The sequence below is a fragment of the Ciona robusta genome, chromosome 5 (assembly GCF_009617815.1).
Source record: "Ciona robusta chromosome 5, ASM961781v2".
NCBI lineage: Eukaryota > Metazoa > Chordata > Ascidiacea > Phlebobranchia > Cionidae > Ciona > Ciona robusta.
Genome location: NC_143239.1, coordinates 2,757,930 through 2,778,301, shown reverse-complemented (window position 1 = coordinate 2,778,301; position 20,372 = coordinate 2,757,930). Strand labels below are relative to the sequence as shown.

The following is a 20,372-nucleotide window of genomic DNA, read 5'->3' as shown; positions in this document are numbered from 1 at the left end:
GTTAAATTAAAGTTTTTTTTAATTAATAATCTCCGAATTATTTAACCAGATTTAGAGCAAAATTAAACAACTTTAAAATGGGAGTTGCGTATGTTTCTCCATGGAAAGTCCCTGCAGGTCAGAATGTTCAACAAAACATAGAAGAGCTTCATAACAGCATTGAGCAATTGGGAGCAATAAAAACTGGACTTTTTACTGTCGAATGTGAATCATACCATGCCGTTAATGTAGCGAATAGCAAAACCTTGCACTTAATCCACAGTACCGAGTACCCTGCTTCTAGATTTGCTTGCTTCGAAGACGGCCCTTCAATTGTTTCAGATGTAATGCTACCGAGTTTTTTGTCCAAGCTACGTTCCGTCTGGCAGCCAAGAAAAGGTGGTCGTATTGAGAGCAAGGGGCACCGGTATGAGCTTGGCGATTTTGTTCTCAAAACTGGTATAATTTCAATGGGTCCTAGCACCAAAGGAATTTCACTTGAAGTCGAATACACACCGTGTGTTTACCCTTGTGACTGTTGGGGCATTATAACTGAGCTTTTGAAAGGATTTGTGGGTGAGAACATGGCCACAAACATGCCCACTCTTATATTAGAAAAGTCAAAAGAAATCTACACGCCAGACATAACAATGCAACAATATGTTGAACTGTTCAGTAACATGAGAAAATCAAATTTAGTTCGTTAACGCATTACTTATCTATTCCAACTTCTTTGCCCATCTATACTATATGCTGCTAATAGCTGTGCTCGTTAAGTTATACGCCTATTGTATGTGTTAAACGGTTCAGTTACATTCAAGTATTTATTCCAAATTTCACTAAACTGAAACATATTTACATATTACCTTTTTTAGGAAGTTTGTAGCTTAATAATCGTGTATTGGTTTGCCTTATAAACATATTGTAAGCGTTTTTTTTTTAATTATGGCTGGAATACAAGAAGTTGAGACTTCTCCAACATTGGAGGAAATATCAAGGTAACTTAAAAATACTGTGTACTGGTTTTTTAGAGTAGTTTATTGCCGATCCTAGCACCATTGGTCTTAAAACACTGTTTTTACATTTTAGGATCATTTTTTACATTTATATAGTACAATAATAGGGTGGGGGAAGATGGCACACCTTTTCATTCTTTTTTCTTGTCCCATTTGGTAGGTAACAAAGAACATTAAAAGAATCATAGAACCGTATCCTTATGAATCCCATAGGCCGTTGTTATTTCTTTAAAACATGATCAAGATATTATGTACTAAAGGTGTCCCATCTTCCCTCACCATGCTATATGAATAACATTCTGATTCATATATTATTTAAAAATTTTCTGCCTTTTTTATGTTTACTGTTTAATTGAAATTGTAAAACTCTTTTGTATTTTTTCCAAGCATACATAACATAGGCTATTAAGATGTTTGTAAGATATTAATAATTTCTATTTTTTAGTGTTACAAATGAAACCGGTTGGTGTAAGAGTTGGTGCAGATGGAAGCCGACATCCATGGATCGTCTTGTTAACTCGGAAAGTAAAATGCTGCAATGTAAGCCTATGTGAATAAGCATGTAATAATTTGACTTGCTTTATTCTGTAATGGCAAGGCAACCACAGTCATTATAAATAACACAAATGCTCTGTTTTATACGCATTGAACCTGCTTACGAGTTACCACGTCTGTAACTTTTTGGGAGATTGTTTTTTTGTATGGCTGACAACTTTCACAACCCATTACAAACCACTGGGTTGAAGCAATTGTAGTTAAACACATAGCCTGCAATGGTAGCAGCATTTAGCCTTAAACCCATAAACTCTTGGCTAAAGGCAGATGCTCTAACCACTTTTTCGAGACACCGGACAATTATCGTAGTGTTTTAGGTAAACCCTAGTAACACAGTTAGTTTTTTTGAATGTTTTAGTTGTCAAAACTACACTTGAAAAGAAGCAAGTCAGTTTGCCAAGTGGACAGAAGCTGTGGACACTCATAGCGAACAAGAAAATCTCCAACAAAACACCAATTGTCATGGTCCATGGCTTTGCTGGAGGTGTTGGGTTATGGGTAAGTTCATAACATAGTAAACACCTCATTCGTTTTTTGTGCTGTTTGTAATTGTTAGCTTACACTGTCTGGTGGTAATCAGTGAATACACCCATAGTGTGTAACAAAAGTATTTTCCAAAGCTTTCTCAAGTGGGTTTGTGATTGTGAATGTTTTTGGTTATAGGCTGTAAAATGCAGTAGTATTAGCCCTTACTTTAGCAGTGTATAAAATGTTCTACACTAAAAAAAATAAAAAAAGGTGCTGTTATTATTGTTTTCCTATGTAAATACACTAAAACACTCTACATTACATTTTCCATTCTTTGTTATTTTGTGTTTTTCTTTCTTTTGTATACCCACTTTACAAATGTTTTAAATGAATTTTCGTTGATTTTAAGTTAAACATATCCCATACCAGTTTATTATATTTTTAATATTTTCAGTGTATGAATCTTGATGCTTTGAGCAAATATCGGCCGTTATATGCTTTTGACCTGCTTGGGTTCGGTCGAAGCAGTCGCCCAAAGTTTGGGAGCGATCCTGATGAGGTTGAGAAGATGTTCGTCCAATCAATTGAAGATTGGAGGCAAGCACAGGACCTCAACAAGATGATTTTACTCGGACATAGCTTTGGTGGATATCTTGTGAGCAGTTATGCTCTTAAATACCCAGACAGGTTCGAAGTTTTCTTTTTACCATGTGTAGGTGTCTGGGGATTGAGTATCTTGTCTTGAGCAGTTATGCTCCTAAATACCCAGACAAGTTCAAAGTTTTTTTTATCATCATGTGTAGATGGCTAGGGATTGAGTATCTTGTCTTTTACTTCAGGGTCATTTTGTTTTTCTTATTTAAATTCATTATAGTGCATATATATATATATTTAAAGTGTTAGGAAATAACACATAAAAAGTCTATATATAATCTCTATATATGAGCGGAACAATTTGTTCCAACTTTGTGACATTACAGTACTGTACTCTACTTCTAACAGAAAACTGTACAAACTTGAAAAGCCCCAATTACTACTACAAAAAACATTCATATTGAATGTTTACACCAAGTGCTACTAATATACAACAAACCAAAATCGAGTTATACTAATGCAGTACCTATGTACCAAAAAAAGTATATAAAAAAAATAAAAAATAAGGATGCATTTTGCTAGTGACTAGCATCATCAATTTCTGAATCAAATAAATTCAACAAATCGATTTCACACAGAGTAAAGAGTCTCGTCTTAGTTGACCCATGGGGTTTTCCTAAACTGGAGCCTGATGGGGAAAGAGCTCGGCGCGTTCCGTTGTGGATTCGAGCACTTGTGAGAATCCTAAGTCCCTTTAACCCACTTGGAGTAGTTCGTGCTGCTGGACCTTGGGGTGACTAAAAACTATATATATTCTGTATAATGTACACATAGGTAGGTGCATAATCATCGATTTTTTCACGTTGTAAACCAATCTTAGGGGGAAGTAGGTGCATATCCCTACCGCAGGTGCATATTCAGGAATTTTCATACATATTCAGGAAACGTTTTACACCAAAAATAGCTTCTACCCTGTTCTTATGTGTCTATACAGAAAACCAGGGACAAAATCTTTCGCCACATTAAGTAATGTTGTTCGCTATATTTGACAACTATAAATGTAACTGTATTTTAACACGGTCAAATGTCATATCTGATTTACTTTAAAACTTAAAAATGTGACACATAGTAACGTGCAGACTAATTATACTCAGAATTGTACAGACTTGGCATTTTTACCAGACTCGGATGTGCCTTTTAGCATGACTAATATGTTCATGTAGCTTTTAAATAAAATTAGCTCATTTATGCATGAGTTGGAGTGATTAACTTTTAAGTAATCTCTTTTAGCACTTTTGTAGCATATTTGTGTGTGGAATAGATTGAACTATATTTAATATGTTTTGCTTCTGTTGTTCCAGGACCTGGTTTAATAAAAAGGTTCAGGGCTGATTTTAAGACAAGATATCCAGAAGTTACTGAACAAGATGAAAACACGGTTTTTGAATACATCTATCATTGTAATGCTGGATCTCCAAGGTATGTGCATATCTGAATAAGGAAAGGGAGTCCAACTTTATTTTGTCATTTCTTTATGCAACACAAAAATCAGATACCCGTCACAAATTCTCTGTGTAGCATGGTTATTGGTTATTTCATGCTTTAATGTCCAACAAGGTGGGGTTTCAGGCCCGGTTTACGCAGATTCCTAAACACACAACTGTGTACGTTGTGTGGCCAATGGCCAGTGTACAGATACAATAAAGCATGTTCTACTAAATGCCGGAAATTAATTTTACAGTCATGTGTCAGTTATTGGCAGTGACAGGATGTAGCTGGCTTGTTGGCCTCATTTAATTTATTGTTTTTGTTACAATGTGTCCTCCTAACTATGAACCATTCGTATGGTTCATGCCATATAGGATCTATAGTACTTTGGTGGAAATGGGACATCTTAAACAAATAAAATCCAAATTTTCTGATCGTATTTAAACTATTACCAACGGTCTATGGAAGTCGTAAGGATAGGGTTTTATAATTCTTTGAATGTTCTTTGTTTACTACAAAATAGGATGAGAGAATGGAATGAAAAGGTCTCCCATCTTCACCTTTTTTCATGTGTGATTGTGTGAAAAATTATGTTTTAATAAAACCAAAAAATTATTAGGGATCTAATTTATAAAACTAAATCTTCCCTGTTTTTTACAGTGGTGAATCTGGCTTTAAGCAGATGAACCAAGATCTAGGATATGCATACAAGCCTATGTTGTCAAGAATAGGTATTGAAAATGTGAACATGAATAACAATAAACGAACGAAAAGTTTAAAAATAATAGACGTATAGGGCTAAATATAGCCTAAAATCTAGGTTTCCTGGTTTTGTCATGAAGCCCCATCCACATATGATAGAAAATCAAAATTACAAAACAATGTCAGTTTAATTTTTAGGTTATTTTCAATAAACTATGTGCTTAAGTTACATACTCTTTTATTTCTGTGACTCTATTATCAAGTATTTAACAAAAAATGATGTTATGTTATTTTGATGTGAAGGTGGCTTACGTAAGGATGTCCCCGTCACATTCGTGTATGGAGCACGCTCATGGATGGATGTGAATTCTGGACATGAAACTCAAAACCTGCTGCCTGACAACCACGTTGAAGTTTATGTAAGTGAAATATTATCTGTAGTGTTTCAGTTCAGTTTTTAGTGGGCTCATTCAATAGCTGTGGTTTACTGTTTTAATAGCATCTAAATGCTATAGTTTTTTGACTAAATGGCATTGGGTGTGTTCCTATTACAAATTTAATTACAAACTTTTTTTTAGACAGTAATAGAATATTTTTTGCATAGGTATGGGTTGTCTAAATTGTCAGTCATACACAAAAATATTGTAATTAATACGAAATTACATGCGCGGTAACTTGTAAGTAGGCAATAGGTGTGTGAAACAAAACACTATTTTAAAACTTATTTTGTTGCCCCGCCACATAAAGATAAATATGTTATGAATTCTTACATTTAAACTTACCACGTATAATTCAAAAATCTTCATTTATTACAAACTGCCATAGTATGAATATTTGATCACAACTCGGTTTTTATTGCAGTCAGTAAAAGGTGCAGGACATCATGTATATGCTGATCGTCCAGAATTATTCCATGAAATTATTGACACTGTATGTGATGCACTCGACTAAAGATTGCTTTGAACCATATACGTATTTTCTTTTTATTGTTCAGCATGTTGTTGCTTCTCTGTATTGCTATGTACTGTTGTTGTGTTTTGCTCATGGGATAGAGAGTGGGTAATTTGTGCCTCTAGAATTGTTAGTTTTTATCTTTTCTGCACTTCAGTTCTTTTAATTTACTTTCTACTTCATCATTTTTGTTGTTTAGTTTTAATTCCTCTGAATCTGCATAGTGTTTAATTAATAAAAAATAAATATATGTTGGTTTTATTTTCAGTTTTTGCTTCTTAATTTTTAATTTTAACAAGTTGATGATCATTTTCTCGTCTGCTAATTCATTTACACTAACTTGTGCAACGTATCTAACAAACAGAAGTTCCACGTTTTGTCGATTTATTAAATTGTGGCTTGTATATATTTTCGAAATAAAAGCACAGAAGTTCTTTATTAACTTATGAATTAATCGATTTCGTATCATCTGATCTAAGAGTGCCCATATGTTTACAAAATACGTCATCGTTACTACAGTTTAGACGTCACTTACGTGTTCGTGTAGTAAAAACGTAAAGTAGCTCGTTACGTAGCAGCATGCCTTTCTTTGGCGGCATCGAAGGGTAAGTTCTAAATTTAAGGATTGTTCTAGAAATTTTTAATTTAAATTAAATATTTTGACTAAAAAATGTTTAATGCGGCAAAGGCTTTTCTGAGCATACAGAAATACTCTAACGTTATAACGTGTAGCTGTTTAGTTGTAAATACCTATAAAATGACTCCGTAAACATATAAAATGGCTATAAATGTTTAATAGTGGCGGTTCCAAGTCAAGCATGATCATTATTGATGAAAATGGAAAATGTGTTGGCGAAAGTTCGGGACCAGATACAAACGTTTGGGTAAGTTATCACATTAAATATTCTTTCTCTTGTTCTAAAACAAATAATAATGTGCAGTTCCACTGGTGATCTATAATAAAGTATATCTGTATTCTAATTTTCACTTGCAATCTAGGTGTAGCGAACATGCATATTTTCTTCCAAATAAATGTAGATTTGTTTTTAACTGTAACATGTTTTAACAACTGTTGTTTTGTCGCTATATCTCGTTTTTCGTTTAAAGTTCCTGAATCTCTTTCACCGTAATCAAAGAGAAAAATAAAGTTATACTTTATTACTATTATCCAGCAAATCGGTGCAACAGAAGTTTCCAATCGAATTAATAAAATGGTCATAGATGCTAAGAATGTTGCTGGAATTCCTACTGACCAAAAACTGGCTTCCTTGGTGAGAACTTTCAGTATTGGAATTTAGTTTTAGCATGAATGTGCTTTCTATTTTGGGTAATGTCGAATTTTAACTTGATTTATTTTGGCGGAATTTTATAGATACAAGTGCGTCTTAGATAGGTTTAGTATGAATGGATGTTACTTATTTATGCTCACGTAGCAGGGCAGAGACAGTCGTTATGTGTTATGTTTGTAAATGTAACTTTGTTGGAATTTCGTGCATATTTTTCATAATGAATGGCTGACATTTTAGACATGCCATAAGGGACCACTGGCTTGGATAAATTGTTGTTAAGTGTGTTACCCAAGGACAAAAACACCTCTAATGGTAAAAGTATTAAACCTCTTACCTGTAAAATCCAACCTAGATACAGCCGCGCTAATCACTTTGCCATGTCACTAGACTATGCCCGTAGCCTAATTACTAAGATGTCAACCTAAACCATCAAAAGTAAGTTAATATTTTTCATGAAAAATAATTTTAACTTTTGAATCTAGGGTATGTGTTTGAGTGGTGGCGAACAACCTGCAACAAATAAAGAAATGATTAAAACTATGAGTGAATTGTATCCACTTATGAGTGAGAGCTTAATTATCAAGTCAGATACAGCTGGATCTATTGCTACAGCATGCGAAAAAGGTAATATTACAAGTAATAAATAATTTTATATTTAGGTAATCAATAATTTTATATTAAGGTATTAAATAATTTTATATTTAAGTATTAAAAAATTTTTTAGGGTAAATAATGTCGTTTTTTTGTCATAAATACTAAGGTTTACTGTCAGAAGGGGAAGTATTTACACAGTGGAAACCAGAAAAAATATATTGTCAATGGGTACATTCAAACAAGTACAAAGGACTATAAAAATATTATCATGTCTTGATTTTAATATATTTTTAATATTTCTAGTCTGAAAAATCATCTATAACCATTAACGCCCCAACAATTCTCATTGCCTGCTATAATATTTTGCCTTGCATACCAATTTTTGGGTTTTCTTAATTTTAGGTGGAATGGTATTGATATCTGGAACAGGGTCAAATTGCTCTCTCGAAAATGAAGATGGGTCTACGTTTGGTTGTGGGGGTTGGGGTCACATGATGGGGGATGAGGGTGGGGCTTATTGGATCTCACACCGAGCAGTCAAATATGTGTTTGATCACGATGATAATATGGATTCTGCACCTTGTGACCCTACTCTTGTGAGGGAAATGATGTACAAGTACTTTAAGGTGAGGTATTGTCGTATAGTGTAATAATTGGTTGTTATTGTGTCAAATATGAAGATTATTTTGGATTATTGTTCACTATTATTTGATTCTGCTTGTTTGTATTGGCACAAAATTGGGGTCCTATGTCAGCACAAATTTTAAAAATGGGTGACATTATATTCTATATAAGCGTTCTGGTTTTGCACTTTAAAATGTGGTTTACTATTATGTGTCTATACAAACAAGCAGAGTCAATCTACACTGAACAAAGTTAAAGACGTTCCTAATGTTTGATAACCATGGGTCCATAAGAGTTGTAAATTTATGAAATTTATTGTTAAACGAATTTATAGGTTTCAGATCGGCAAGGTATGCTTAATAGTCTGTATTCAGATTTCTCAAAAAGCAACTTCGCAGGATTTTGCAAAGTTTTGGCTGTGGAAGGTTAGTTTACTATGTTTACCTATTTCCTTTGTTTTGTATCACTGTTTTTTTTTTCATGTTAACTAATAAATGTAACCGATTTTTCGTTTACAATGTTTACTGTTTGCCTCTTTTTGTATCACTGTTTTTATGTTAATGGAATGTAACTATGTAACCCTATTTTCCCCTCAACAATTTTCAGGACGAGTTGTCCTCAAAACTAAAATAAGTTTAAATTTTTAGGTTGTGTTAAAAAATCTGATGCACTATGTCTTCATCTTTTCAAAGAAGCTGGTATTGTGTTGGCCAAACATATTATTGCTTTAGTTCCAAGAGCAGACAAGGTGGGGATTTTAATTAAAGGGTAGTGTGTACTTTATTAGTTTTTATTACAGGTAGTGTCTGTCTTTTTGGTTGCAAAGATACGTTTTTGTTTCTGAAGTCATGTCTTTGTATTTTTTATACCTGCATTAAAAAGGCTTGATATGTTGCATACAATATTTTTATCTTTACAAATAAATAAAAAGCATATTTGTTCTAAGGCAATGTTGCAAACAGCTGACGGACTGCATGTAGTTTGTGTTGGATCTGTATGGAAAAACTGGAAGTATATTAAAGAATGTAAGTTTATATACATAGATATATATGTATAGTATACATTGTTAGGGCTGTGGATTTTCCCAATTTTTGTTTAACCGTTAACCGTTCAGTTTTAACCGGTTAACCGGTTATCCGATACAAGTGTAATCCTAATAAAAGCGTCTTGTTTATCGCTTTTCTTTCGCGAATTTAAAGGCAACTTTACGACGAACGTATGGACTATGCTTGCAATACACGGGCAAACGTTCTTAAGGTCAAAGTAATGCTTTCTTATTCGTATTCAAACCTGTTTTAAAACACCTGCCCTCTAAATAATCAACGTGTGAATTGCAATTATGACCCAGTTATTAACGTGTGAATTGCTATTATGTCGTAATCAATTGCCAGGTCAAACAATCGCTATTATGATGCTTGAATCCACGTGTGAATGCCTGCTTTTTCGTAATAAACATGCTGCTTGACTGAGGAAAACATTTAAGTTGTGTATTACACCAATATAATGTTGCAAAACTAGTTAGCCTGCGGTATTAACAATCAAGATTGATGGCGTAATCGCCGTTGTAGGGCACGATCAAAGCAACAGCGTCCCTGCGCACTCTGTCTTATTGCAAAACAACAATCAACGAACACGAACACGTGCCTTTCGTGTAAATATGACAGATTTTGATATACGTTTATGCCCTATGACGTCATAGTTCGGTTAACGACTTGAACTTTTCGTTGGCGGTTAACCGAATAGGTTCGGTTAACCGGTTAACCGTTAACTTTTCCACAGCCCTATACATTGTATACTATAATTATATGCCTTACTTCCATGAAAAAGAATTAGAAACTGTTGTTTAATTATGTATTCTTGGAAACTGCTGTATAAATGTATAGTCCAATCAAAATTGTGCAAATAATTTCAAAGAATTTTAATTTTGTGTACACTTGATTTTACAAGTGTTTAAACAGTAACAATGTTTCAGCCTTCATGGAGACATTAAGTTCGCACTTACAAGGAAAAGTAAGCTCCATTACACTGGTTGAACTTAATGGGAACAGTGCTATTGGTTCAGCAGTAATAGGTGCCAAGCATGCAAATATTCCAATATCTGTTGACCTCTCCAAAAACTACAGGGTATTGTACCAGAGCACGATTTGAATTTTCACATTAAATGGCATATACACAACAGCAAATCATGCTTTTAATTAGGAAATATACAAATCCTAAAACAGGCTTTTTAGCAGTATCGCCATATCCACTGTTGTGTAAATGCCAGTTGAATTGATTACATAAATGCAGTTGTGTGAACTTTTTTAACTTCTATATAAATTTAATTTATTCACGTTGATCTTCTAACTACACTTGCACTTTGTTTGCGATTTTAAAAATATTTAATTCACTAAAAATGTTGTAACATTTAACATTATTTAATGCTACCTATGTAACATGTATGTTTGCTACCTGTGCAATCTTCTATCTAAAAGGGTATTTTCTCTATTTTAGTTCCAAATTGTATCGCACTAGACCTAATACTGTATTATTTTAGATCCCAAATTTTACCGTAGATTTTGTGCTATTTTAAAAATTTATTTAATATAATATACAATTCTTTACACCGTTTAGTGATATATATTCATAAATTGGTGAAATAAACCTTAGTATTGCAAATTGAGTTTTATTATATATCACAACACACAAATTGTCACACTATATTAGACAGCACGTTCTATTGTACTCAAACACATTGCAGGAAGCTTTCCGGAGTCGTTCTTATTTTAAATTTGTGACGTAACTAAACTGACGTCATTTCGAAATGTGACGTAACCTATAATGACGTTATGCAGTGTAATGGATCCCTTTGTTGGAGTCCTCTGTGATTAAACTTTGGTAGAGATTTTCATCCCGAACACGTTGTCTATGCTTCTTTACCACATTCACAACCATAATAAAGAATGCGGCCAAGATTACGAAACACGAGACTCCCACAATTGCCCACACGAAAGAAGGAGCAGTTTCGCTAGCGGCCGTTTCTGCAAGAAGGAGATTTTCGATTGATATTTTATATACAGGTAAGGTGCGGTAAGATGGGACATGTTATCATATTCTCCTTTCTCGAATTATTTGAGAAAAAAACAAAGTCTATGTACATAATTATATAACCGTAGGCCCACACGATCACGAATTATCCTATCTCACCCGCAGTACTACACGTGTCTTTAAGCTCTATCGGGTGTACTCGTAGTCCCGTATACTACTGTGGACATTCTGGGTACTGAGTAAGACTTACCGGGGAACTGCACCGCGTAACTGTAGCCCAACTGGTCAGAAGGAACGAACATGTCGCGGTTGGTAACTGGTGGGAAGAACGGCACCATGTTGAAGTCCAAGTTGTGCCCTATTGGAGCATCTTGCGTCGGGTAGTCTGTCACTGTAGCGTTGGACCTGCATCAAAGAAAGGACCGTTTAAAAGAAAGAACTCGTGTTTGAACTTTATAAAAAAAAACTGTGTAAATATTTGACTGTGTATATAATTTTAATTTTTATAAAAAAATATTTTAAGAGAAAACTAAGGACAGTTATAGTGGACTTTTTTTATTTTTACTGTCATTTTTTTCGTATCCATGATGCGGAAGTTTACCTTAACATCCACTCCTCGAAGATTGCGTCAGTAAATGTGTGGAGGAGGACGAAGATCGGATCATTTGCGGAGGCATGAGTCATTCCTCCTGTACCGTTGAGAAACAGATGAGCAAGGTTGTGCAGTGTTCGTACTCCCACTTCAAATTCGCCATCAACATCCGAGTAACCTAGAGAAAACTTCGTGTAACTTCGGAATTCCGATGTTTTCCTAAACCTGGACAATCACCCACCTTCAAGAGCGTTTCTGAAACTTTTGTCGGAATCGGAAAAGTAAGGAAATGTGTCATATTCGGCAACCTTTAGGCACTCTGCCACATCCTCTGGGACTGGAAGACTTTGAACTGCTGGACGGTCAATGTTACCACCAGGATTGCGTCGGATCGGCCCTATATATACAAGAGATTAACAGTGGTGTATTTTAACAACATTAATCCAAATCCAACCTATATGGCCACAGAACGAAAAAGAATGCAAGTAATTTAAATTATAGACTGTTACTATGTTATGCTGTCGGGCATTTGCTAATGTGTAAAATTGTGCAATATACCTTCGTTAGTTCCGTTGCACAGTTTTACGTTGTCGTTGAACCAGCCCAAGCTCAGGCAAACAACTTCCCAGTCAGCGAAGCGAGAGTTTGATCCCAGAAGCGTCGGATCCGTTGTTTCTTGCCCTCCGAGAAGTTCGTCAGTGCAAACATCACATTCTGTCCCTATGATGAAAAAAAGGGTTTTAATAAAATGCATTGGTTATAGCCAAGAGGATTTGTAGCAAGTTTGTACCTCCGATTGCGAAATCCCAGTATGGCAGGGCGAATGTTGGGTCACCGGAGAGAACTTGCAAGTCGTTTTCAAGACCCAACAAATGCATTCTGTGCCATGTAAGAAACGCTGGGCCTTCGTGGGAGAAGTCAATAGCTGTGTAAGCTTGGCCAGGTCCGAGGAGAGTGTCACGCACAGAGTAGTAATGCACCCACACGAACAAATCGTAGATTGAGATGTTGGTGAAGTTTGGTTCAGTTCCGTTTTCCCCGAGAAGATTTCTGAACAAAAACACAATGTTTGGCCCCACGGTTATATATATATATTTAGCTACAGTGCGGTTTGTGAAATTGCGTAATGTTAAAACGAGTATATCATCAACAAACCTGTAATGGTCTTGAGCTACAACGTAATCCGGATGAGGTGTTGTCTTAGAAAGATCCAGAATATCCAGAAACACATTACGTTCTTCGGCAGTCATGTTCATAATGTTCTGCCTAACGGCTGGCGCTCTACGAGTGAGACAGTCGTCGCCCTCCCAGCCTGGCTTGCACCCAGAGCAGTCGAATCCCCCGAAGTTTCCATTGCAAACGCACGATCTGCAATAGAAACAATTAATTAAGTTATTCACAGTACATTGTGTTTTACAACCAAAATGGCGAAGTTCTTACCTGTTAAAGAAGCGTTCAGGCCAACGTTCTCTATCGTCAATACCGACCAGCACGTATTGCTGGCCGTGTGGCAAATCATCGATCGTGATATCTTGGCAGCTTCCCCGTCCTTCCAGTTCTCCACAAGGCGATCCTGTTCCTGCAAGTTCTGGGCAGCACTCGTGTGATAGAATAGCTTCCAGCGTTGCGCAGGCCCGGGGAAATTGTGCGTATACCAAAAGTGGGGAGCATAGCAGCAATGCAAATGCAAATACGTACTTCGACATTTTAAATGTAGAATAAGTACAGATCTTTCAACAATATTAGAAGGCAGAATATATAGTAATTTATTAATTAATCAAAAACTGTAAAATAGTAAGTGGTTAGCGATTGTAGTCGTCGTAAATGATATTCTAGGTAACTACACTTGGGTAGTTTATCTCTACATGCAAACCAACCGATGAGCTTGAAATAGAGACGTTGCCACTCCATATACCCACTCGATTTTGCCTTCCTTACTGTATTAGTTGCTACTGGTGGAGGTACTTTCACTGCTCTGCTGTTCGAACTGATTTTGCAGCTTTTATAATGAAACTTTTCATGGGAGTGATGAATTAAACGGATTAAAAAGTTAAGCCTAACCGGAGTCACAAGTTACTAAAATCCAGCAACTTATTTGTTCGTTTGTTCTGTGGTGGATTTCCTTCTTGAACGACAATGTAATAACTGCGGGTTGTGTGATCGGTATTGATAAAATAGTTGCTTGGTATTAGTAATCTCGGATGTTCTGATTACAAACTTTATTGCGCAATTTAAACAATGAATTGCTATGTTTAAATAAAACCATAATGAATGTTGTGCATATTTTTATGCAGTTGGCGTTATTTTATAGTCGTGGTCTTTATTTAAACGCTACAGTGTCACGAAATAACATTGTTGTAAAGTCCCATTCTATCTCTTCTAGAAATTTCTCGGAATTTCGTGGGACTGTTCTGAGTCTAAAACCGTTTGAAACACATGTTCTCTTGGCGGCCATATTCACATCGGTTGGAACAGAATGAAACAAGAAAGATATGGCCATCCTCGTGAATCCGAGTGAAGATTCTATTTAACCGGGACGGCCAAACAATCAAATTCAGCACTGATGCTATGTGTTAGCGAGGTGAGAGTTTGAGTGAATTTAGGCATACGGTTTGTGCTATGCAGTAGCCTATGTGTTAAGCGAAATATCGTGATCATAATATTGCGCAGCTCCACGGAAAATATCGTTTTAAGTTGTAAATTTAGTTTTTTTGCTGAGTATCTTGTGTCGGAAAACCTTATGATTTAAGTGTATAAAATCGACTATTTCGTCAAAATGCATTCCAATCTCGAAAGTTCGTAGCAACAATGGCAACATAAATAGGGCGTGTTGTTATATATTTGTTGGGGCAATGCATATAGATTGTGTTTTGATTTTTAACCGATGTCGTATAATATTCAGTATTACGTAATTTTTATATAGTTGTTCAGTAATATATAGGTCCAGTTGTTGTAGATTTTAGAGTCTGAGGTATAGCCTAATAATAAATACTGTATATACAGTTTTTAATGATGTATATATTGATTTTTAACATCATTACATTAACAGCATGGAATTGATTTTGAAATTCGACAAGACTTTTTTAATTTTCTGTGGGGTGTTGTGATTGGTTGTTAAATGTTTTGGTGAGACAATAGTATTTTGTGTAAGATAAGTGAAAAAAAACACAGTAACTGCTTAAACCTGGTGTCAGTGCTCACATTCAGACATTACATTTTGACCAGTTTATTTTAAGAGACAGGTTGTAATGTTGAAATCATTATACTTGTGTGCAGCTGTAACTGCCTGAGAAAACTTGTTTAATTTGTTTAAAAAACACAACCACCCTATTATTTTCTTATCAGACACAATTAGGCTAAATTAAGAATTTATCAAAATGATGAACATAGAAACCCAGGCCCCACTTATTGTTGGTGGGGAAAGAACCAGTGGAAAGAATGTCCGCACACAAAATGTACTGGCTGCTTCTTCCATAGCCAACATTGTGAAAAGTTCTTTGGGGCCAGTTGGCCTTGACAAGATGCTCGTTGATGATGTAGGTGATGTTACAGTCACCAATGATGGAGCTACGATCCTTAAGCTTCTGGATGTAGAGCATCCGGCTGCTAAAGTGCTGTGCGAGCTTGCTGATCTCCAAGACCAAGAGGTTGGCGATGGGACAACTTCTGTTGTTCTGATTGCAGCTGAGCTTCTTAAAAATGCGGATCAACTAGCTCAAAGCAAGATTCACCCAACTTCTATTATCAGTGGTTACCGACTCGCATGTAAGGAGGCAGTTCGTTACATGAACGAGAATCTCACAATCCCTGCTGCAGATCTAGGAAGAGATGTAGTCATCAACTGTGTGAAGACTTCAATGTCATCCAAGATCATTGGCGTTGATTCTGAATTGTTCTCTGGCATGGTTGTAGATGCTGCCAATGCTGTGAAATTTGTTGATGCAAAAGGAGTCGCAAGATATCCAATCAAGTCAGTCAACATACTCAAAGCTCATGGTAAAAGTGCTAAAGAGAGCATTTTGGTGAATGGGTATGCCATTAACTGCACTGTTGCTTCTCAAGCGATGCCAATGAAGATCGTCGGTGCAAAGATTGCATGTTTGGATTTCAATCTTCAGAAGACCAAAATGAAGATGGGAGTTCACATCCTTGTTAACAATCCTGAGAACTTGGAGGACATGAGGAAGAGAGAGCTTGACATCACCAAAGAGAGAATCGAGAAAATCATGGCCACCGGAGCCAACGTCATTCTCACAACTGGAGGAATTGATGATTTGAATCTGAAGTATTTTGTCGAGGCTGGCGCCATGGGTGTTCGACGAGTTCTGAAAAGAGATTTAAAACGAGTTGCCAAGGCAACTGGAGCAACACTTTGTTCTACTTTGGCTAACCTGGAAGGTGAAGAAAGTTTTGATGCCAGCATGCTTGGTCACGCAGAGGAAGTGGTGCAAGAAAGAATCTGCGATGATGAACTTATTTTCATTAAAGGCCCAAAAGTTCGATCTGCTGCTTCAATTATTCTTCGTGGGCCAAACGATATCGCTTGTGATGAGATGGAGCGTTCGTTGCACGATGCTCTTTGTGTCGTTAAGCGAGTTCTTGAGTCAAAGAGTGTGGTGCCTGGTGGTGGGACAGTTGAAGCCGCTCTTTCAATTTTTTTGGAGAACTACGCTACTTCAGTTGCATCTAGAGAACAACTTGCTATTGCTGAGTTTGCACACTCACTCTTGGTTATTCCAAAAACCCTTGCAATGAATGCCGCACAAGACTCAACTGAACTTGTCGCCAAGCTGAGAGCATTCCATAATGAAGCGCAAAACAACCCAAAGAACCGTCATCTAAAATGGTCCGGCCTCAATCTAGTTACTGGGGTAATTCGTGACAACAAGTCAGCCGGTGTTTTGGAACCATCAATGATAAAAAGTAAGAGCATTAAGCTTGCTACTGAAGCGGCCATCACCATTCTCCGTATTGATGATCTGATCAAGCTTTATCCAGAGAAGAAAGAAGGTGGTCCTTCCTACCAAGAAGCACTTCAGTCCGGCCAACTTGACATGTAATCAAGTTTAGTTGCTTTTCGTTATTGCGAGGACTCTTATTATTTCATCCCAGTCATGTAGCATGATTTACTTTGGTTCTGCATGCGCTCGTTGGTTGCTGGCAGTTTTTGGCACAACGAAATTACACATTTCACTGTGACCAGAAATTTGTTAGCTAGTTCTTTGGTTTCTTATAACAAAAAATGGTTCCAGACATGTGTACACTTTTATAACCTAGCGTTTCGGTATTATTTTGCCTGCGAAACGAGTTAAAACCGAAAATCAATGTTCAATATATATCTGTTTGTAACGTTTTGTCTTCAATTCCTATGTATAACTAGGTTTCAAAACGTAGGCAAAAGACAGGGTAGAATACAGTTTATGAGAAAGAAATTGTCCTACGTAAAGCGCGTCATTTTTAAAATAGGTCTACAGGAAAGTTTTTACGTCAAACAAAAACTGACATTTCAGACTAAGCATGGTGTGCAATTTAGCCAACGCAATATAACTAAATCCGTTTTTCGGTAGCACCCACGCGGATTCGACGTGCTTAAATCTTTTACTTTGTGACACTGCAATTTGTCCACCTACGAATAACAGTTTTAGGGACGTAACTTTTATTCTACCGAAAATGGTCCGTAACTGTCAGAAGCAAAATTCTAATCGCCGTCTTTGTAAACGATGTGTTAGGTGTAAGCAAAATCATGAAACTATAGCGTTAAATATACTGGACAAATTGTAAGTCGTTCTTTAGAAATAGCACGTGAACAATAGCCTTGAGCAGCAATTAAACATTGAGAAAATATGTGGACTTCACATATTAGGCTATAAATATAATAAGATTAGTTTCGACCTACTAATAGAAATGTGTAGCGCCCACGCCTTCCTTGTATTCTAATTCAGCTCTGGTTTATGTTTCCAGGAAAACGTAGCAACTGGGGAATTGCTATTGTTTATATTCAGTCGCCTTAGTAAATTTTCATCACGTGATGTAATTGTCCATATATCTTCTAACAGTTGTAGGTTTCTGCTAATAAGAAATCGGTACGTTATGTGAAACGCAAGGATATTTTCTGTACAAGCTTAATTATACGTCGGTATTTTGAATTCACAGCTAAATAGTATTTGTTATTTACCTCAATTTGTGCACCAGGAATCAAAGAGATAGATTTAAAAAAGCGTCATATTTGTGGTAAATGTAGGAAAACAGATCTATGAAGAAGAGTCGTGGGTTTATCAGAATACCGGTAAACATATTAGCTTAAACTTTACTTACAGTAAGGTTTTGTTTGTACTTTTGAATATATAGGCCTGAAATTACATTACTGTCATGCAAAGTCATATTGGAAACAGTACGTATGATGATGCTACCAACGACAAAACAAGTATTATTCTGTGGTACATTTGCGAGATCGTCTCATTAATATGCGGCCTGTTTGTCGTATATCTAATGCTATGTGTGATTCTGTTCGTCCGTCGTCAACTGACATCACAAACCACAAATCATGCCCAACGTTTCAAAAGCACTATAAGAACATGTAATCGAAGAACAAACTCCAGCTCTAGTAATGAAGGTGAAGACTCCACGAAAGCGAACGGACCTGGATTAAAAGAACTAAAAAATGACCCAGGAAAATGGATGTACCTTGCTCTCTTCTCCACGCTTATCGTTGCGTTTCTCCGTTTCGTTAATGAACAAATGATTCTTATGCATGGCAATGATTCAGACCAAAAATGCAACGTTATCAGTAAAGTGATGATAATATTGACCGGTTTTTGTATACACGGGTGTTTGGTATTTCTCTGGTGTCGTCAGTTGGCTTTCTATGCAAATCCTCTTCTGCGCCACATCCGCTCAAACTGGCTCGTTCGTCTCAGTTACGTAACGTATTTCCACATGCTGTCCACTCTTACCATATCCATGGTATTACATCTCTGGTGGAGGGACTACACTGTACAACAGAACAGTTGCACGCCATCAGTGGAATCGTATAAAACAACAGTCTTCATACCGTTTGTATTTCTGGTAATATCGACCATAAGTATTCAGCTCTTGTTAACTTTTCTATTCGTGTACCCAATTATCTGCCATAATAGACAGATGCGCAATAGAGTCCCGCCAAAGTCGCCGACTCTGCCGACGCGATCTCGCTGTACTTCTAGGTCAAGGGTTCGCCTTTTCAAATGTGTTAAACGCGCATTAGTGAGCGCTACTCTTGGCATAACAACAGACGTAGTCGGAGCATTAGTTGCAATGTGGCTGCCAAACAATATACCCATGTTTGGACTAAGTGTGCTTTACCACCTTAACATTATATTAAACATTCTTTGCTTATTTTTCACTTATGTCGACTGGACAGATATTATTCTACCATTTAAAGGTCGCATATGTTATAAAGGTAGGGAAATTGACCTAACGCCGAACAATGTATAACGTTTTCATTTTTATATTTGAGAATATTGGTTTATGTGCCTCTTTCAAATATTATTTTTTTATTTGAAAACTGCGTAATATGGAGTCCTTTTTTTAATTATTTGGTGTTTAATTTAATATAGGTTATGCCCACGCTTGGCATTACGTAGTTCATAATATGATTTGTACATCTTTCTGTGTGGGCTTGGTTATGCCGACGCAGATTTGCAATATTGTTCTATTTTACAAAATTGAGTCAGTTTAATTTATCCGTGTTACTTGCATGAACAGCTTATTGTTGAAAATTATTCCGCAAACGTGTCTGGAATTTACAGCTGTCCCAGCATTACCTCAGTGCAGATGGAACAAACAAAAAATGATATATAGTAGGGTGGGGGAAGATGGGACACCTTTGACACATAATAACTAAATATCCTGATCGTGTTTTAAACAATAAACAACGGTCTATGGGAGCCGTGAGGATAAAGTTTTATAAAAAAATCGTTAAATGTTTGTTTACTACCAAATTAGTAAAGAAAATAGATTGAAAAGGTGTCCCATCTTCCCCCACCCTACTATATAGTAGCGGTGGTGGGGTAAAATGTGACCGGGTAATATGGGACAGTATTACTTTTCATTGCTCCATTTCAGGAAAAACAAAATATAAATGTTCCATGTATATTCGACAGCATGCTCACGACTGTATAATGCACGCGCCACAGTCATTTACTGTTATTAACTATATTGAAAATTGGTGTTAAAATATGAAAGAATGTGTGCTTAAATTTCCCAGTTTTCCCCAACCTATGCTTGTTTGTTCTACGTTTTATCAAATCAAAAATATATTATTCGCCCAGTAAGCGTGGTACAATACACGTATATGTGCAGGCCCCACTCAGATTAGTCATTTAACAGGAAAATATGAAAGTCGCGACCATCTGAATGTCAATTTAAACTATATCTGCTCTAGCTTATTTGTATACCTTATAAAATTATATGATTTTCAATGTTATTGGCTACGTCACGTACGTATAACTTTTT

At 36.2% G+C, this 20,372-nt stretch overlaps 6 protein-coding genes across 6 annotated transcripts; 5 read left to right on the top strand and 1 right to left on the bottom strand.

Annotated features, from left to right (window-relative positions):
- The first annotated feature begins 20 nt into the window (after positions 1 to 20).
- LOC149735565 (mediator of RNA polymerase II transcription subunit 20-like) lies at positions 21 to 858 on the top strand. Its single transcript, XM_089878776.1, has one exon. The coding sequence runs from the start codon at positions 78 to 80 to the stop codon at positions 684 to 686; it is 609 nt and encodes a 202-aa protein (XP_089734902.1). The 5' UTR covers positions 21 to 77; the 3' UTR covers positions 687 to 858.
- On the top strand, positions 782 to 6,008 carry LOC149735564 ((Lyso)-N-acylphosphatidylethanolamine lipase-like). Its single transcript, XM_089878774.1, has 9 exons — positions 782 to 977; positions 1,441 to 1,535; positions 1,909 to 2,048; positions 2,473 to 2,705; positions 3,251 to 3,405; positions 3,974 to 4,091; positions 4,761 to 4,831; positions 5,106 to 5,221; positions 5,664 to 6,008. The coding sequence occupies exons 1-9, from the start codon at positions 925 to 927 to the stop codon at positions 5,751 to 5,753; spliced, it is 1,071 nt and encodes a 356-aa protein (XP_089734900.1). The 5' UTR covers positions 782 to 924; the 3' UTR covers positions 5,754 to 6,008.
- A 202-nt stretch (positions 6,009 to 6,210) lies between these two features.
- On the top strand, positions 6,211 to 10,918 carry LOC149735563 (N-acetyl-D-glucosamine kinase-like). Its single transcript, XM_089878775.1, has 9 exons — positions 6,211 to 6,358; positions 6,553 to 6,637; positions 6,926 to 7,024; positions 7,525 to 7,666; positions 8,039 to 8,262; positions 8,595 to 8,685; positions 8,908 to 9,008; positions 9,207 to 9,285; positions 10,233 to 10,918. Exons 1-9 carry the CDS (start codon positions 6,333 to 6,335, stop codon positions 10,406 to 10,408), a joined length of 1,023 nt encoding a protein of 340 aa, XP_089734901.1. The 5' UTR covers positions 6,211 to 6,332; the 3' UTR covers positions 10,409 to 10,918.
- Positions 10,910 to 13,682, bottom strand: LOC149735562 (5,6-dihydroxyindole-2-carboxylic acid oxidase-like). The gene is made up of 8 exons (XM_089878772.1): positions 13,320 to 13,682; positions 13,035 to 13,247; positions 12,670 to 12,929; positions 12,438 to 12,599; positions 12,121 to 12,276; positions 11,889 to 12,057; positions 11,538 to 11,692; positions 10,910 to 11,280 (listed from the first exon to the last, which is right to left on the bottom strand). The coding sequence occupies exons 1-8, from the start codon at positions 13,583 to 13,585 to the stop codon at positions 11,087 to 11,089; spliced, it is 1,575 nt and encodes a 524-aa protein (XP_089734898.1). The 5' UTR covers positions 13,586 to 13,682; the 3' UTR covers positions 10,910 to 11,086.
- A 708-nt stretch (positions 13,683 to 14,390) lies between these two features.
- LOC149735561 (T-complex protein 1 subunit alpha-like) lies at positions 14,391 to 17,228 on the top strand. Its single transcript, XM_089878771.1, has one exon. It carries the CDS (start codon positions 15,257 to 15,259, stop codon positions 16,937 to 16,939), a length of 1,683 nt encoding a protein of 560 aa, XP_089734897.1. The 5' UTR covers positions 14,391 to 15,256; the 3' UTR covers positions 16,940 to 17,228.
- Positions 17,229 to 17,371: 143 nt separating this feature from the next.
- LOC149735560 (uncharacterized) lies at positions 17,372 to 20,332 on the top strand. The gene has a single exon (XM_089878773.1). The coding sequence runs from the start codon at positions 18,249 to 18,251 to the stop codon at positions 19,350 to 19,352; it is 1,104 nt and encodes a 367-aa protein (XP_089734899.1). The 5' UTR covers positions 17,372 to 18,248; the 3' UTR covers positions 19,353 to 20,332.
- The last annotated feature ends 40 nt before the right edge of the window (positions 20,333 to 20,372 follow it).

What these genes read in the sequence shown, in the direction of transcription:
- LOC149735563 (XM_089878775.1), top strand. Translation starts at nt 6,333, where the DNA reads ATGCCTTTCTTTGGCGGCATCGAAGG. An exon ending in TTCTTTGGCGGCATCGAAGG is followed by an intron (nt 6,359 to 6,552) that starts GTAAGTTCTAAA and finishes AATGTTTAATAG; the next exon opens with TGGCGGTTCCAAGTCAAGCA. An exon ending in ACCAAAAACTGGCTTCCTTG is followed by an intron (nt 7,025 to 7,524) that starts GTGAGAACTTTC and finishes TTTTGAATCTAG; the next exon opens with GGTATGTGTTTGAGTGGTGG.
- LOC149735565 (XM_089878776.1), top strand. Translation starts at nt 78, where the DNA reads ATGGGAGTTGCGTATGTTTCTCCATGGAAAGTCCCTGCAGGTCAGAAT.
- LOC149735560 (XM_089878773.1), top strand. Translation starts at nt 18,249, where the DNA reads ATGCAAAGTCATATTGGAAACAGTACGTATGATGATGCTACCAACGAC.
- LOC149735561 (XM_089878771.1), top strand. Translation starts at nt 15,257, where the DNA reads ATGATGAACATAGAAACCCAGGCCCCACTTATTGTTGGTGGGGAAAGA.
- LOC149735562 (XM_089878772.1), bottom strand. Translation starts at nt 13,585, where the DNA reads ATGTCGAAGTACGTATTTGCATTTGCATTGCTGCTATGCTCCCCACTT. An exon ending in CCTGAACGCTTCTTTAACAG is followed by an intron (nt 13,248 to 13,319) that starts GTAAGAACTTCG and finishes TTTCTATTGCAG; the next exon opens with ATCGTGCGTTTGCAATGGAA. An exon ending in TTTCAGAAACGCTCTTGAAG is followed by an intron (nt 12,058 to 12,120) that starts GTGGGTGATTGT and finishes AGTTTTCTCTAG; the next exon opens with GTTACTCGGATGTTGATGGC.
- LOC149735564 (XM_089878774.1), top strand. Translation starts at nt 925, where the DNA reads ATGGCTGGAATACAAGAAGTTGAGACTTCTCCAACATTGGAGGAAATA. An exon ending in CTGGAGGTGTTGGGTTATGG is followed by an intron (nt 2,049 to 2,472) that starts GTAAGTTCATAA and finishes TAATATTTTCAG; the next exon opens with TGTATGAATCTTGATGCTTT. An exon ending in ACAACCACGTTGAAGTTTAT is followed by an intron (nt 5,222 to 5,663) that starts GTAAGTGAAATA and finishes TTTTTATTGCAG; the next exon opens with TCAGTAAAAGGTGCAGGACA.